The sequence below is a fragment of the Lissotriton vulgaris genome, chromosome 4_1, assembly GCF_964263255.1.
Source record: "Lissotriton vulgaris chromosome 4_1, aLisVul1.2, whole genome shotgun sequence".
Lineage (NCBI taxonomy): Eukaryota > Metazoa > Chordata > Amphibia > Caudata > Salamandridae > Lissotriton > Lissotriton vulgaris.
Window position 1 is genome coordinate 355,440,649 of NC_141691.1, and position 17,941 is coordinate 355,458,589.

Here is a 17,941-nt window from a genome sequence, read left to right on the forward strand (position 1 = left end):
AAGAAGCCAGGAAGTTAAAGTTACATTGGATGAAGCCCATTACAAATCCATACATTTTCTGTATTTGACAGTTAATTTTAAAAATTCAGTAACCTGGAGAATGCTGTCTTTGTGCAAAAGTTGTAAAAACAGCAGGGCCGGTCTGATCTGAGTAAAGTTAAGATTTCTTAAAAGTGTCACCAGATGGCGCTTACGGGGGAATTCATAAAAACTACATAAAAAAATAAAATGCAGCATATCCTGCGGAGTCTTTCCGTCGCAGCCGCAGGGAGCTGCAACTTTACTAAAATTATCAGTTCTTGGCCTAATAAGCAAATGATGAAAAAGGTTCAGCCTGAATCTAGTCAGTAAAAAAAATTCGGGAGAGGTCAGAGAGCCCATTAGATACGGCTCAGTAAGTGCACATGTTTTCAGCATAACATATTTTCTGACACTCTGCTCTGGAGCTCTATAGCTTCCCTCTGGGACTTCCTATCCATGAGGAAGGCCAGTTTCATTGTCTCCAGGTCCCTCTTGACAATGCTACTAGGGTTTTCAAACAATTCGGGGCATCCCAATCTAAAAAAACTAGACTTCAAGTATTTTATCCATGGGATGGCCTGTGCCTTATCAGGAGACAGACAATACTTCACAATTGAGTGCGTCAGTGGGATTTCAGGATTCAATCAGAGTTTTATCCAACAGGTCAATGGACGTAGGGAGAAAGTGTCGCATATATATTGTGTCCCCACTTCTTCATGGACTGCAAGATTAGACGTGCCTGGGGGGACACACAGGAGACGCTTCATGAAAGTGTTTCCCGCAATCTGGAGCTGCTCTCCAGCGACATATCCCTAAATTTCACTTCCATATACAGCCGTGGCCACTGATTTGGCTTTGTATAGTTGCAGCATGGCACTGGTTGTTTTTTTCCCCAGTTTGGAGGCAAAATTAAAAATAGAGGCATTCACCCTGACCAATTCACCTTTCTTTTTTTGAAGATGCGGGCCCCAGTTTAGTTTAGTGTCAAAAAGGACATAGAGATAGGAGAACGTCTTTGATATGGGGATTAAGGCTTCATCTACTTTGAATAAAAAATTTCTTCTGGGTTGCTGACCTACTTGCATGAAAAATGATTTAGAATTGTTAATCATTAGGTCTCCATCTGTCATGAAGGACTTAAAAGCATTTAAAAGAGCCTGAAGGCCCCTTTCAGTCATCGATATTAGTACTGCATCATCTGCATATAATAGGACTGGAACACCCCGATGACAGACTGACAATTAGCCGACACCTCCTGTAAAACCCTATCCAGATCATCAATATAGAAATTAAAAAGAAAAGGAGCCAAGATACATCCTTGTCGGACACCCTTTCTGATATTAAAATTATTTGTCACGCTCAGATCTTGAGAAAATTTGACGTTAGCTCTGGTATTGCTATGAAGGTCTGTAAGGAAATCAACAATGCCACTATCCACTCCCCTCGCCCTCATGGACTGCCACAGCTTCCGCCTGTTCACACAGTCAAAAGCTGTATACTTGCTTAAAATTAAAAAAAGATTAAGGCATTGGGTTGTTGTTGAGCAACCACTGCAGTATCCATACTGGGAGATCGACATGATGTTGTTTTCCTCCACCCAGGTTGTGAGTCTCTCCAGTAGTATCCTTCCTATTATTTTCACCATGGAATCAATTAGTGAAATGGGTCTGCAACAATGTGGGATACATTTGTCCCCTTTTTTAAAAACAGGGACAATTGTGGAGAACCCCCAGGATTGGGGGCATCCATTTTGCACTGCAGCATTAATAACAGACTCCAATATAGGAGCCCAAAAGAAAGGCTCGGACTTAAATAAGTCCGGGGGGATCCCGTCTGGTCCGGGTGCTTTCCCGGCTGTTAATCCCATGATACCCTCAAGGATTTCACCCCTGTCGATTCTAATTATCTTCCCATTGTTGGCAGGTGCCGGGTTAGCAGTGTCTTCCATAGGACAGCAGTACAAATGCTCGAAATGTACTTCCCAATCCTCCTTGGGTATGTGGCATTTGAGGCCGTCGCCGACCTCCTGGACGAGAAAAGGCTTTTTCATTGCGGCCCAAAATTTAGAACTGTCCTTAGAGTTTTAGGGTCCAATATCTCGTTTCAAGCCTCTACCCGTAGGGAGTCCTTACGTTTAGCTAGTATTAATTTATATTCCTTCCGGCACAGTTGTACATTTGTCTGTTCTCTGGGTTTAGCTGCTAAAGCTACCCTAAGATTGCTAGCTGCTTTAGAGCAATCATTATTAAACCATTTTGGGCCCACGTTAGTTTGATTTTTGGCTGGTGCACACAACAGATTCTTGACCTTATCTGAAAGTTATTGAAATGCCCCAAGCACCTTACTATCCTGTGTGCCTCCTTGAGTACAAGTGATAATTTTCATCAGCACATATTACTTTAATATCTTTGTACAGCAGATCAGGGGTAATCTTGGACCATTTAATTCTGTGCCTACCATCAGTTGTACTTAGTCTTCCCTGACTGGGATTTGGCCCTTCATTAGCTATCCATGGTCCTAGCAATCACAAAGTAAGAGGATTGTCATCACTAAATTCACTCTCCTAAATTAAAAAGGAATCTACAAAAGTCTGCATAGATAATGAAATTAACACATAATCAATGAAAGTTCCCTTCCCGTGACCCTTAAAAGTAGGCGTCTCAAATCTTTTGGCAGGATCCATCAAGGCCATGGTTGGTGTCACATCCAGGTCATTCTACATATCTTTAAAAAGCTCCCCCTCAATCGAATGTTCAAAGTGTAGGCCATGTGATCGTGAACAATTTAGATCTAGGATGCATTTAGATAAGGGGTCACCACAAGGGTGTACGTTGAAGTCACCCATAATCATAAGGTTATGCAGGCTATAAATCATGGACATGCTAATAAAAACATTCAGAGCAGATAAATGGCTCAAATCTGAGCATGAATTAACTGAATTATAAAAATTTACCAAACCAGCGTGACAATTTTCTCCATTTAAAGTTAATCCAAGAATACCAGGGTTGGCAGATGGTACTCTACGTACTTTACAAGTTAGCGCTACAGAGATGTATATAACCAACCCCCCCTTGGGTCTTCCCCTGATGGTTGCAATGGCTGGGACATAGTATGCCTTATACCCTTTTAGAAAGTGATTACATTCAACAGACCAAGTTTCCTGTAAACAAATTATCCGGTACTGTCTAATATAGCTAATCCAGTTATTATCCTGCATCTTGGCAGCTAAGCCGGCAATGTTCCAAGAAATGACATTGTTAGAACTCCTCTTCCCCACGCTGGCTAGTTTGACTCCCAGGTCGTTCGGTTTCTCCCTTCCTTGTCTACATGGGCCTTAAGTCAATCACAGGCCTCTAGGCCTGATAAGAGTTCAAATCTATTTTGGGTTGGGAGTCCGAAGCCATTCATACATTGGTTACTAGAATTATTAGGTTGTAGCCTAGGAGGCAGATAGCTGGTGAGGAGTCTTGCCCTTGGGTTGTCTCTCGTGCGCCACTTGCCTCCCAAAGTAGGTCGCATCAGGCCTCTCCCATAAGCGGGCCTGTAGAAAAAACCCAATGGGATTAATTCAATTGCCGTTCCAGTCATTCGCCGGTGGCTTTGACCAGGAGATAATAATTGGCCAGCAATTGAAGGAATGTCAAAATTGACAATAATGCAGTCCCCACTCCCAGTTTCATGTGTGCAACCAATCCAGCTGACCCTGCGTATCATTAGTATGTTATTAGCAACATTCATCCTCCCTAAGGTATTTTGATTAAACCAGTGTGTTGTTTTGTCCCATAATTGCTCATAGCTCTCTGTCTCCCCAGGAGGGAGAACAGGAGCATGCCCCAGTATGACCACATATGGGGTCGCCACTGGGGGTAAATCAATGACTAGGGGACGACACACCGCACTGGTACTTTCGCCCGATCTCAGTTGAAGGTCAGATATAGGCATTTCCCTCCTTGTACTTAGCTGTTGTGAGGAGGTTTCAATTAAACCAAGAGGAGCTTGGGGACTTGGTGTATTTATAACTGGGGCAGTTGAATTGGCGCTGCTGCTGGGTAGCTTAGACTTCCCGCTAGCAGAAGGGGGATTTTCTATGTTAGTAGGGGCTGTGGCCACTATTTGCTTGCCATTCCCCGTGGAAGATTCCAGGAGTAAAAGCCTGGATTCTATTCGGTAAGCTTCAACATAATCGGTTCCAGCAGTGTTTGCATTATACCTTCTAGTTTCCCCCAGAACTCTATCCCGACCAAATCACAGCTCAGTGTTGCTCCATCACACTGTACATTGCAGGTTACACTACTATCAACTATTTCCCTGTTGACGTGAATGTCTGCTACAGTTATAGCCTTACTACCCGTAGCCACACAATTCTATTTAGGCACCCTAGTCTTTTTTGAGGAGGTGAGTTTTTTCTGACAGTTCAGGGCTGACTTTTCTGTTTTACCTCTCGCCCTTAATCTAGATTTTACTGGGCTGGGAGCCAGTTCTGGTGACCCTGGGATTAGGCTATCATTTAGTGAAGGAGTGTCACTGTCTAACTGCGTCACCACTAGTTGGCCGGGAGTGGGGGTTGTTAAAGTCGCATTGCTCAATAAAGCAGGGGAGGCTAATAATCTTTCAAATAGGGGATCCATAGAAAGCCTACGTTTAGTCAAACTAATTTCCTTATTAACAGCTGACTCAACTCTGGTCAGGTAGGCGTCTATGGTCCCAATAATCCCAGTAGTACCAATATCTTTCTCTTTACGTGGTGCCATGTTAGACACCCTTATAAAAAGAGCAAAAAATGTCCATTTAAAAAGAGCTTAAAGCATTAAAAAAACAAGATAAATAGAAAGACAAACCAAAATATTAATCATAATACCATTTGCACCATCTGATTGAGTCCATCCAATTGACTAATTAAGTGTGGCTCCTGCTACATACTGGGATAACTTGTTATTGATGTGAGATATTTATGCCTGATAAGACCGTGCAAATATAAATTACTTCAATGTCAGAGTAACTAAGGTTTAGCACGGTCCAGAGGTACGTCCCGCCAGTACTTCTTAGCAAAGGGTCATTTAAGCAGGATACGACTGTAGCTACTCACAATTATCTTGCAGTGAATTTTAAGGAGGTGGCCCAGCCCGGCCTCTTCTGGCCCCTGATGGCCACAGATGATCCCGCCCTTGTCCCGGGCTTAGCCCGGCGACCGCCCGCACGCAACGCGGGAAGCTGATAATGAATATAAGCCTTTCAGGTGAGGTGGGAGGGGCTGCCGGTTTGCTCTGCGGCCCCCGCTGGTTCCTGGGCACTGGAGTCCACAGCCTAACAGCCCACAGCAAGTCCTGTAAACTCGCCGCGTCTCCCGCGAAGCGGGAGGCGCAAGGAGTCTTTGAAGCCCTTCAGGTAAGGTGGGAGGGGCTACCGGTTTTCTCCGCGGCCCCCGCAGGTTCCTGGGCACTGGAGTCCATAGCCTAACAGCCCACAGCAAGTCCTGTAAACGCCCTGGCGTTTACAGGACTTGCTGTGAACTCACAGGTATTGAACCACCAAGAAAATACCATGATGATGCTGCCTTGTCCAGAGACGCAGGGCCTCTAGACAAATAGTCCACTATCCCATCCCACCTTGTTTGTTTCAGTACCACATGACTTTGGTGTTGTCTGGGAACACCTTCACTAGCCTTCCCTTGATGGAGGGAAGAAAGGCTTTTAATGCCAGCTGGATCTTCCAGAGCTCCAGTAAGTTGATGTGGAGCCCAGATTCCGCTAGAGACCAGGGGTCGCTGATCTCCACCTCTCTCAGATGCCCCCTCCTAGGGGTGCCAAACCCTACCTGCTCTTGTCCCAACAATCTGGCTCGTCCTGCAGCTATGCGTCTTTCAAAAGCCTCCGAGTTCCTCCAGCACTTTGCCAAGTCATCAGCATCTCCCTTGAAGTGGAGGAGCCTCTCCCCTGCAGCCACAGATCACAATGTCCAGTTTCACTGTTCGGCTAATCACCGGGTCTACTGACGCAGCAGCTGCTCAGTAAGAGGTCACCATGCTCCTAGAAGTTAAAATTCGTCTACCCAACAAGTGGGAAGACGCCAGGACCAACCAGAGCTGCCCAGCACCAATACCCGGGGTACCAGACCCTGTGCAGCAACCAAAGCTTGTTTAAGTCCAACGCTGCAAAAACCGAGCAGCTGATGAGAAGTCCCATCACAGAGGCCAGCACTGAGTGGCCCAGTTGTCCTGGTTTTCCCCCTTTGCAGATCTAACCAAGACCTTTGATGCCTAGGCACCAGGCAACCAAAACCCTCTGCACCTGAGCTCCCCGGCCCGGGTCCATGACAACTAATGGGGCTTCTCTGCTTCCAGGACCCCCAGCAACCGAGCCCCCCCTCCCCAATCAGGACCTTTGGAAATTGTCCCAAGTCCCCCTCTGCAGCCTGTTTCTAGGTGGCCCATCTCTTTGCCTACGGTGTAACATGCAAGGTTATCAACCCATTCAGCACCTCTGCAACCAGACACTCCAGAGAAGGTAAACTAAAACTGCTGGTGGTAATTTGGACCTTGGTCCCATAGCATCTTAAGTGGACCCCTGAGAATTGTTACCAAGTATTCGTATGCAATACATGCCTTTTTTTCCAGAGGAAAGCATTACCTCAAAAACGCATGAGTGAACATTTTACTTGCCTTTAAAAAATGCTATTACGAAAAGTACTTACCAAATTACGAAGTTCTTGGTGATAAAATTATAAAAACACTTGTTATTTTTCAAAATTGGTGCAGAGTGTCTGGAGTGTGTGTCTCATTTATTGACTGTGTGTGAGTGTTCAACAAATATATTAACACTACCCTCTGTTAAGCCTAAACTGCACAACCACATTACCGTAAAAGAGAGCATTTGGGCGTACTAATTTAAGTCCTGTAAACTAATAAGGGCTGTCTGGACTTTCTACATATTATATATCATTTTGGTATACTACATAAAAAGCCTTCTTCCTACATGGACCATGCTAAAGAGATTCCCCAGATTCTGCATCCACTATAACTTCAGGTCCCACTGCAGAGCCTTTATATGGCACTGGGCATGTGTAATAAGCAGGATGCAAGAGGACATGAGGCCCAGCAGCTTCAGAGTCAGTCTCACCTAAATACAGGATAGACTCTGAAACATCAGTATTATAGCCTGAATATCCTGGACTCGCCATTCGGGAAAACAGGCCTGAAACTGCTCCCTGTACAGACCAGCTATTTTTAAAGGGAGCTTCTGAGAGGGTGTCAGTTGATGTTTTATTACATGGATAGCGAACCCCAGCAACTGCAGGATGTCCGCTGTAGTCTGGAGGAGGGAGACAACAGCCTGGGTCGAGCACGCATTCAATAGCCATTCGTTGAGATGGGGGTTGGGGAGAGGAAGACTGGCAGCCCTGAGCTCCGCAGATGAGCTGCAACCTTCACCTTGGTGAACACCCAAGAGGCACGGGTGAGGCCATACGGAAGCATGGCAAACTGAAAGTGCTCATGTCCCAACGTGAACCACAGGTAGCGCCTGTGGGCAGGTAGGATGAGAATGTGGAGTATGCGTCCTGCAAGTCTTACGCTAACATACAGTCTCCCAGATCCAGGGCAGACAGGACTTGAGCGAGCATTTGAAACTTCTCTTTCTTGAAGAAGTAATTGAGAGAGCACAGGTCTAGGATACGATGATGGCCTCCTTCCTTCTTGGGCACCAGAAATAACAGGAACAACAACCAATACCTACTTCTGGCGTCAGCACCATCTCTATGGCTCCCTTGGTCAAAACAGTCATCACTTCTAGGTGGAGCAAGGAGAGATGGTCCTCAGTCAGCCAGTTGCAAGTGGGTGGCATGAGTGATGGGTACAATCTAAAGAACACAGCAGTCTGATGTCTTAGACTTACAGTGGGGCAGGTGAAGGCATACCATCATGGGCACCCAGTGTGAGGCAGGTTAAGAGGGCTAATTTAAGGGGTATGGAGGCTTCTGGAGGAGTGGTGGACTGGCCAGACCTCTGGCTGACCGACCAGGACTGTGGGTACACAGTCACACAGAGGATGAGAAGCTTGTGCGCCGTGGTGGCTGGGTAAAGAGGGCACTGGAAGTCTATTTTGTAGCCATGAAATGAGAGCTGGGGTTGGCAAGGGGCCATGGAAATGCCCAAGGACTTGGCTACTGCCCTGTTGTCCTTGTAGCGATCCAACACACCTTGTCTTTGTAGAAACAGAAGCTGTCAAAGTGCATGTCTATAAGCGATGATTGGACATCCATTGAAAAGCCAGTCGTTCTCAGCCAGGCATGGCGCTGTAAGGCCATCATCTATGAAACTGCTCTAGCGACTCCGATATCCAGTCCACACTTAATGGTGAACTTAGCAGCATCCGACCGGTAAGCAACAGCTTGGGAATGCACGGCCCAGGTTTCCTCCAGAACCATGGACAGCACATGGGCAACCAAATCCCATAGCGCATGGGCGCAAAGGCCCACTGTGTTCAAGGACCGCAGTGCCAGATTGATGGATGAAAACATTTTCTTGCACTATGTGTACAGACTTTTGGATTCCCCTTTTCGGTGGGGTGGTAGGCAACGCGCCAGAATTTGCAGAGAAAGTAGAGGTTTGGACAACTAAGTTCTTTAGGGTAAAGTGTTGCTTGAGGGACTGGGGGTCCCCTGAGGTGGGACGATGGCCGTTAATTGTCTTATTCACATGAGCCCCTGTGCTGGGCAGGACCAAGTACCAAGAAGGGCGTCCATGAGGGCTTCATTAAAGGGGAGAAGCGGTTCTGAAGGATTAACTCCTAGCTTAAGAACCTCTGTCAAAAAGTTAGTCTTGACTGCCACGGAGGGTGGCCAAGTTCCAGGAACTACGGCCGCACTTCTCACCACCATAGCAAATGATGCTTCCTCCTCCGCAAGAGGGAAAAAAATGCAGGTCCATTGGCTTCCACCAAGCCCTCACACCAGTTCATGGTGGAATTTAGGGGCTGGTATTCTTCAGCGACCCCTCACACTCCTCCCCAAGTCCTAACCCAAAGGAATAGGGCTCAGGCTCCGGCCTGGAAGGCATGGCTCCAGTCAGCGTCAGACGACATCCTACGGCTCTGCGTCAGAGGCGAAGATAAGAATGGGGATGGGGCTGCCGAAGAGTTCTAGGAGTATCGGCATCAGGAATGATGCCGGTCCGGACCCATCAGTAGAGCCAAGGGCCCAATTGGCGCCGGGGGCGAACACCCGATGGGGAACCTGTAGAGGAGCCTCCAGCATCCACAGGGCCTGACAGCACACCAGAGGGAATGGGCCGCCCTAATATGAGGTGCATGGCCTCATAAGTATCGAAGTTGTGTGGTTGTCACACCTGCTCCTGGAAACTCGGGGAGGTGTGGAGTCTGCAGAGGCTCAACCACCAAGCTAGGCCTCAGATGGTGACACTCCCTCGTCTCATCTGAAGACCTCAATGGACAGGGCGAAGTCAAAGACCTAAGGTTCCGCAACCGATCCATGGATCTTTCCTTTGACCGGTATCCAGCCACCGCACGTAGAGCAGCAAGGAGCTTGAGGGACTGCTCCCTTAAGGCCATGGGGTTCATGGCGCTGTAATCAGCACAGTTTTTCACTTTGTGGTTGCACTCCAGACACTAGATACAAACTAGGTGCAGGTCCGTCACCGACATCTGTCTGCAACAGACACCGCAGGGCTGAAATCCGGCCTTCCTAGAGGACATCCTTGCCACACCAGGAGAAAAAAAAAAAAAAAGTTGAAAAAGGTCTGTCTAAAATTGACCGAGGGCAGCTCTCTCCAGGTCTGTACTGACCAGCATGGAAAGAAAATAACGGACATCAGCACGCTGGGGTGGCGCCCATATAGGTACCGAGCACGTAACTTCCAGCACTGATGACCACGATGCGCAAAGCCGAACAACACCATCTACTGGCACACGGAATACTGCTCACAAAAAAGTTTCTGCATCCAGTCAGACACCAGGAAATAATTCTAAATTGAGGAATCTGAGGCTAGAAATCTTTATCAGATATCAGCCTTTATCTGAGGTCATAGAAAAGCCATGCGCTTTCTACAACAACCTTATGCCTGGTGGGAGCTGGAGGTCTTGGGGATGAGCTATCCCAAACTTTCAATTTTACTACTCAACCGCTATGTATAAGGTTTATAAAACTTATCAAATAAATGAATCCCAGAGTGCTATTCATGGAGGCAATACTAGATAATCCTCCACTCATCTTTTCGGTTCTCTGTCCATAAACACCGCCTCAAACACATTCAACATAAGTGCTTTGGAGATCTAGGGCAAACCTGACTAGACATTTTCAAGTACATGCAGATACCCAAGTTACATAGACATACGAATGATATTGGGCCTTTAGCAGAAAAAGTATATCTACCTAAAAATTATGTAAGGGGGAATATTTAGTTTGTGTATCAACTATTTGAGAAGGTTATGATTAAAACTTTTCAAACCATTCAGGAAGCCTTTAATATAACTTTTAGAGAATTGTTTCAATACCTCCAGATAAGGAAACTTCTATTGGGTTATGGTCAAACAAACATTTCTGAGAAGTGTCCAGGAGCTTTGGATTGTTTTCCAAAGTTATACAATACCCATCTCAACCAAGGTCCATTAATAATAGCTGGATAACAAGAGATCTTTTTGGAATTTAAAATCGGATTACCTTCCCACATGGGCCACAAAGTCGTCACATTGGTTAATATAATAACAGATTACTCAAGACCAGATTGCTCGCTGTAATATGACAAACAAAGCTGCAAAGGCACTCGCAGATCACTAAAATAAGTTCACATTCCACTGCGACTGCAAGTCTGTCACAAGGAGTGCAGGTGAACAGCACACAATCTCTACGTTGTCCAAGTGCATGGAGAAGAAACAATACTGTGTTTTTATTTACCCTAATGACAGTGCAAAAGAACCTGCAAATTTCTCCCCAAGATACAGATTAGATTAATGCGGAATGCCATTCACCAACCCGCAGAAAAAGACTGCAATACACAGTAATAAAACAAAATATGCATACCTTGCAAACTTGGTTGAAACTGGTTTTCCTGATTCCCAAACATATACTGCTTGATATTCTTCTGTTGTTCCATTGCGTTCAAATCAGGCAAGGAGTCACTTTGTTCTCCTTTGTGGAGTTGTATTATGTCATCTTTTAATATTAAAAGAAATATAATTTGAAAAGGAAAAAAACTCGGAAAACTTATCTGTTTCATACACAATTAAAATTTGCCTAACAACGTAAAGTTAAGTTTCAATTCTATTAAGGACACGGATGTGAGGATTATGCATTAATTTCTTTTGCTTTAATACATGATTTCCAAACAGCTATTTTAAACATTTCCAAAACTACTTTCGCATGAACATAAGGGAAAATAAACAAACAGTTAATCAGCATGGAACCCAACAAAGTTCCTAATCTTTGCCTGGATTCCCATTTCTGCGTGCAAATCACATCATAAATTCAGTTTTATGAGTCTGGTCTTGATCTACAGTTTCCTGCAAAGACAAGCTGCCAGTAATCGTTTCTGACCATCTTTTGTTCCACATCGCAATCATTTGTTTCTTACAAAAGGGAGGGAATATTTCAAAAGGTGAACAACCAGAAGGATTGAACTGTAATGCTTCCAATGATAAACTACTTACTACTTTACAGGGAGGGTCCACGTCTGAACTGAACCCCCGGGTGGGATAACCCTTGCCTTCGTGCCTGTAATAGAATTGAAACTTACCTTCACGTTGAGCGGCAAATTTTCATTCTATGTCAGGAATGGAGGAAATAATTATGCTAATTCAAATCTTGCTTACCACCAAATGAGCCACTCCCACCACCGGCTCAAAGCTAAATCTCTTGAAGGTGGAGTCTGAGGACCAGTCCACTACGAGCATTAGGACCTCCAACGTGCTCACAGACAGAATGCTTTGGAGGTCATTGCTCCCCTTGCAGTGTGTGCTCAGAACACCTTGGTATATATGCTTGCTTCCTGCATCACCCAACGGTCCCATCGGGCTACTATAGAGGATGAAACTGCCCTGTATGGTTTTCTCAATGCTATGAGAAGCTGCTTTTTTGCCCGGCGGGCAGCCCTCGAGTAATTTCCTCATTTTTTTTTGAGGAAGCGCACAACAGACAAATTGGGGGAGTCACTGAACGCTGGGTAAGACATTGTAAGAGTGTTTGACTTAGTAGGTCTACTTACAATAAAGAATACCCTGTATGGGGAAAATACCCCGGCTGAAATGTCCCAGCCATGCAAATCTGAGACCAGTCTACATGAAACGATGCACAGCAGCATCCCTAATTTAGCAAGCGCTCCTTTCTGGATACAAATCTGTTCAGCTGCCATGGCAGAAGGTGATTCAGGACTAAATTCACATCCCACAGAACTGAGTAACCCAGTTCCAGGGGGAGGGAAAGTCAGATACCTCTAAGCAGTCGGCAAACAAAGGGTTGTTCTCAAACCGGTGCCCCAGCTTTGGGGCGTGGCAAGCGAATATGGTGGACCTGTATGCGCTAATCTTATGGCACGCATATTGGTCCTCTGCCGGTGGGTCAGAAAATTCAAGAGCTGCACCACATATGCGACCACTGGATCCTGACCCCGTCGCAAAAAATCAACGAACACATCTCGTCAAGGAAGAACAGTATTGTTTGGTAGTACTGTCCTCCCAGGCCTTAGACAGAAGAAACTCACATGTCACAAAAGACCAGGGAGCGTCCAGCGTTGCCTGTAATCCGCCACGTCATTAACTGAAGAGAGCCCTCAGATACAAGCCAATGCGCCATCCAATCCGGATCCAATAGAATGTGCGGATACAGGGGGAATCTGATTGAAGAATCCCAAAAATGTTCCACAAGAACTGGAAACCAGACTTGCAACCTCCAAATGTGGGTTATCAAGACCACCTGCCGGCAGACCTGAGCCGATGACTGAGTGATCATTGAGAAGGAACAGCATAACCCCAAGTGCAATCCTGAAGAAATGCGCCTGTCGCTGCGACCTGGGGGTCCAGCTTTGATGATCATGACGGGACGCAAATAGATCGACTGAGACAGGGCCTCAGGAGTCTGGAATCCAATGGAAGACCTGAGGGTCCAGCTTCCATAAACTGGAGTCATGAAGATGCCTTGAGTGCCAATCTGCCAGATGGGGGGGCCTGGCTTAGAAGGCATTCTGACATGATGGAGATGCTATACTCCAGACAAAAATTCAGGAATCCTTCACCATGTCTGCCAGAACTCTGGATCTGGGTCACTTCTGAGACATTCTCCATTTTCAACAGGGAGCAGGACTGGATTCGATCCTTCGTTTAACTGTGGACCACGAAGCACCCCACGAGAAACTTTAAACAGTTTGTGTGTAAGCTCTGTTCTCCTAATGATGAACCTCCTCCTGTGGAGAAACACCCACAATGGGTGCCTCAGCCGGACCTGCTAGCATCCGATTTGATGACCATGTTGGGAGTGGAACCAAAGATAGCTCTTCCGTTCCATGCCTCCAAACGGGTAAGCCACAGTCCTATTTCCTTTCTGGCTTCGTCTGTCAGGGGCACCAATTGGGCATATGTCAAAACCCTCCTCTGGTGATGCGCCTTCAGGCACAGTAGGGCCTGGTAATGGAGTGGGCCCGGGAAGATTGCTTGTATCAAGGAGATGAGTAGGCCTACCAGGTGGGCAATCTGCATGAGGGACGTGTAGGACTTGGCTAGCATCAGGTGGAGTTACTGTCTGATTTTTGCCATCTTCCAGGAGTGACGGCGGAGGGACACCAATGTGGAGTCCACGAAGAAGCCCAAGAAGGTCGCTCTTTGGGCAGGGGAGAGAAGAGACTTCTTCTCGATCACAAACCCAAGGCGTTGCAGAAGTTCTATAGCTATCTGGAGCTGTGAGATCAGTTTTCTGGGAAATTGAGCCATGAGCAACATGTTGCCCAGACAAAAGATTAACTGTATGCCCTATGCTCTGGAGAACTCTACTGCTGGTTTGAGTACCTTAGTGAAGCACAAGTGCTGGCAATAGGCCGAATGGGGGCATGGAGAACTCGAGAATCTGGGCACGCCACGGGAGTTGTAAATTTGTCAAACTTGTAAATTGCGCCTGCACCAGGCTTTTTCTCATTTGCAAAGTTTGGTGCATGCGCACAGCTAGGCAGCCCCCACAACCCCGGGAATGACTGCTTCCTACAACCAAAATGGAAACAACATTCAGAGAAATGAAAAAAAGTTAATTTGATGCAAAGAACTGTTAACAAAAACCATGTCCAGCTATTGTAGATCTGGCAACTTGAACAAAACAGCAACAAAAAATAGGCATTGGCATAGCTAATAGTTCTCGCTTTTTGGACCCTATAAGTATTTAGTTATGCAGCAGAATATCCTTGGAGCAACACCAACTGTTGCATGGCTAAACACTTATAAGGTCCCAAATGCGAGACCTTTTGGCTATGCCAATGCTTCTTTTAATTACTACCGGGTCTCAAACCCAGTCCACTTTAAGTCCTGGCCCTACTCTTCTCGGCAGAAATTCCCTTAAAAGATTAAGTCAAGAGGATGAGGATGAACAACTAGCTTGGAGCGTACATGGTAACCCTCCTACAGGAACATAATTCTGAGGAGCACTGCGCCCAGTTCTGAAGTCGATTTTTTATAATACAGCCTATTTAATTTGTCACATAAAACTCGCTGACTCTTTCAAGCAAGCGCCCTTAATAGTGCTCCTGAATACCTGAAATAGCTAGAGTGACGTTAGAAAAATGTTATTCCCTCGTTTGAAACTAAAAAGTTTACCGTCTAATTCACTAAAATAGGTGCAAACACGTTATCCCAAACATACATGCTTCACTAGGTCATTCAGTAAAAGGCTGAAAATGTGATAACCAAAACCCCGATTTTAAAATTTGTGCACACATGTTAAAAATAATGGTGGGGTGTATTCGTTATAGCATATGGCTAACAACACTTTCTGACAAGATTTTTCTTCACACCTGCCTCGAGAGGCAATACCAAGTGGGCAGATTTTTTAAGCTCACGTTAGAAAGTTTAAACGTTACTCTAGACCTCATTCTTCAACACACGTCCACTAAACACAAACTGCAGTGCCATTTCTCCATCTCGTTATTTCTTCGCCCATTACTCCCTAAATCCACCTCATCCACTACTACCGCTTTAAAAAGTATTTATGAGCACGTTAGAACCAGAAGCAAGTGGTATAACCATTGTCTAGTGGGTGCGAACAGTTGCTGTGGTTTAAGAGACCGACACACGCCCCTAAACATGGCAACCGGCAGATGACGCAGCCCACTCGGCACCCTGGGCTATCTATTTATAGTGCCCGCTCTAATACCCAGGGCAGTTGCCACCGCCACGAGACACATAAACGATACAATATATCCTGAAACGGTGGGGTGAAAGACATTTGGGGGCACTAAGTGAGGACTTTAGGTCTCTCCTCGACTTCAACACTTGCGCATGGCCCTCCCGTCACGTTCCAGGTGAAACCGTTAACTTTTGAAGACAGTTTAAATTCTATAGGTTGAACGTACCCAATGACATGTCGATCTCCTTCCTGGCTGCGGACTCGCCATCGCTCTGCTCCATTACCTTGCCGATACGAGCACTCGGGGAAGAAACCGAAGCGGCTTTCTATCGCACGTCGCTCAATTAGAAATGCACCACTAACTCCGAGACCAAATCGCCTCCAGACACCCTGTAGCGCATGCGCGTAAAACTCAAGCCAGTTCCTCCCAATGATTTCTCACACCCAGAGTACTGCGCGTCATGCACCCTTTCCCCAAACCCCGCCCACCAGTTGAAAAAGATTTTAACAGATTGAACTTGATATCTAGGCCTATCCTCCTCTGGTGCTCATCCTTTTTTTAGTTGAGTTGGATGTTTAGGGTAGCTGGTACTTAACCCTTCATCACGTTTTTTCCCCGAAAATGTGCTCTTTTTTCCCAACATCCCGAGAATTCTAAAGGTTACAAGGGCTTCTAGATGCCACTGGAATTAATTGAGAAAACAGATTAAAATCTAGCTATTTTTTTTGACTGGGGCGGTAGAAAGAGTGGTAGGGAAGCGGGGTGCGGGGGTAGGATGGGGTGGGGGTCTGAAGGTTTAAAAAAAAAAGGGAAATTGCTTTGCGCAAAAGCACATTTTGTCTACGAATTGCATCAGTGAAATGTTTTCTACAAACACTTTAACCCCCAACCTTTCCTAGACAGTATCAATACACTTTAGAACATTATACCCATGCACACGTTGAAATCATAAAACACAAGATACAATGTAAAATACAATGGTCGTCTTCTGATTTTGGTGTCACTTTATTTTCTAATTTCTCTGGGATTGTGTTTCAAGCATCCCAGTCTTTCAATCCTAGCCAACAAGTGTTTCGTCGCTCACAGGGATGAATCCGTGACTTCTTCAGGGCTATTTCATCGATGTTTGAATCCCTTGTTCCCGGTAATTCCAAACCGGAAATTGAGGCTTAAATTACAATTCCCACTTTGGAGGAGTAATAGCCGTAGCCCAAATGAAAATCATGCCGGGTCGGAGCACATCGCTATTGTTCCACAAAATTTAGGAGCATCAGGATACTTCAATGCTTGCATTTAGCTGTTTGTTATGATTTTGATTCCACTAGAACACATAGTCATCTGACTATGTATTAGAGAATTGGGTGGTCTTTCCCTGCCCCAGTGCACTGCTCCTGATATCACTTGACCTATAATTATATGCAAACTTCCTTGGAGCGCCACTCACCTATAACCCAGCACCCTATACACAGTAAAAAAGTATCTATACACTCCCCAGCAACATGTAGGCCCGGAATGGTGATAGCGGGCACCGGGCAAACCCCATGTGCGCCGCACAGGTGGGGGCCCCGGTTTTGGGCCCCTGGGGGCCGTTTTTGCAGCATAGCTGTAAAATCGGCCCTGTACCAAAATAGGATGAAAACCCCAAGATGGGGGGGGTTGGCCGAGCATTTTGCCAGGGCCGGTTCCAAGTCTGGCCCTGCCAACATGGGCCACAACCCAGCAACAATCACTACATGGGACACTCTCCCAACACAGACCACCGTCACCATCATGTATGTATGTATGTATTGGCATTTATATAGCGCACTACTTACCCGTAGGGTCCCAAGGCGCTTCGACCGCTGCGAAACCCTTCCTGGCTTCCCTGAGAGATGGTCCCTTAATGGGTATCTCCAGGGTGAGACCAGGCATCCCCGGCGGTCTGGTGGGGCCGTTAGTGAAGATGAGGCAAGCTAATGCCCAGAGTTGCCGAGTGTGATCGCTGATCAGAGTGGGCACCGAGGCGAGAGAATTATCGAGTCCGCTGACCCTGGTCCAGAAACCTGCCACGCCGGGAATCGAACCCTGGTCCCGGGCCGTCCTCTGCTCTCGGGTCTGCCGCCTCTAACCAGTGAGCCACACTACATCATGAGCTCCAGACACTCAGAAGTATCTAGAGACCCCTGACCTCACCCAGTGGCGGCAGAACAAGCAAAGTGTGGTGGGAGGGAACGCGAGAGGGGGAGCAGGAGGTGGTCATTTGTAAATATTAATACTATATATATATTTTTTAAAGAACTTACTCGAAGCTGCCTCCCACCTCTCACCTCCTGTCCTCTTCGTGCTCCCAGCAGCCCATGGGACAGACTCCCATCCAATCCCCGTTCTGCAGACCAGCGTGGGAATTTGCCTGAATAGGCTGGGAAGGTGCTTCGTTCTGACCAGGGAGTCTGTGGGGTGTCTCCAGTCAGGCTTTCGAATTCAGCCGGGTTGGAATGCAGCCGGGTTGGAGAAACCTAAGTAAGCATGTGTGTTTTGTCCGGCATGAGATGGGCAGCCAAACACATATGCACACTTAGGGAGTGCACATAGCACTCCTCCTCCCCCTCCTAT

General features: G+C 46.3%; 1 protein-coding gene across 1 annotated transcript in view; it reads right to left on the reverse strand.

Annotated features, from left to right (window-relative positions):
* LOC147718744 (UAP56-interacting factor-like) overlaps positions 1-15,824 on the reverse strand; it is a 443,554-nt gene extending 427,730 nt beyond the window's left edge. Inside the window, exons 1-2 of the mRNA XM_086918731.1 lie at positions 15,575-15,824; positions 11,053-11,184 (exon numbers count right to left, since the gene is read on the reverse strand). Coding sequence (XP_086774857.1) covers positions 11,053-11,184; positions 15,575-15,629 — 187 coding nt within the window. The 5' untranslated portion in view covers positions 15,630-15,824. The remainder of the gene's footprint in view (positions 1-11,052; positions 11,185-15,574) is intronic.
* Positions 15,825-17,941: the final 2,117 nt, after the last annotated feature.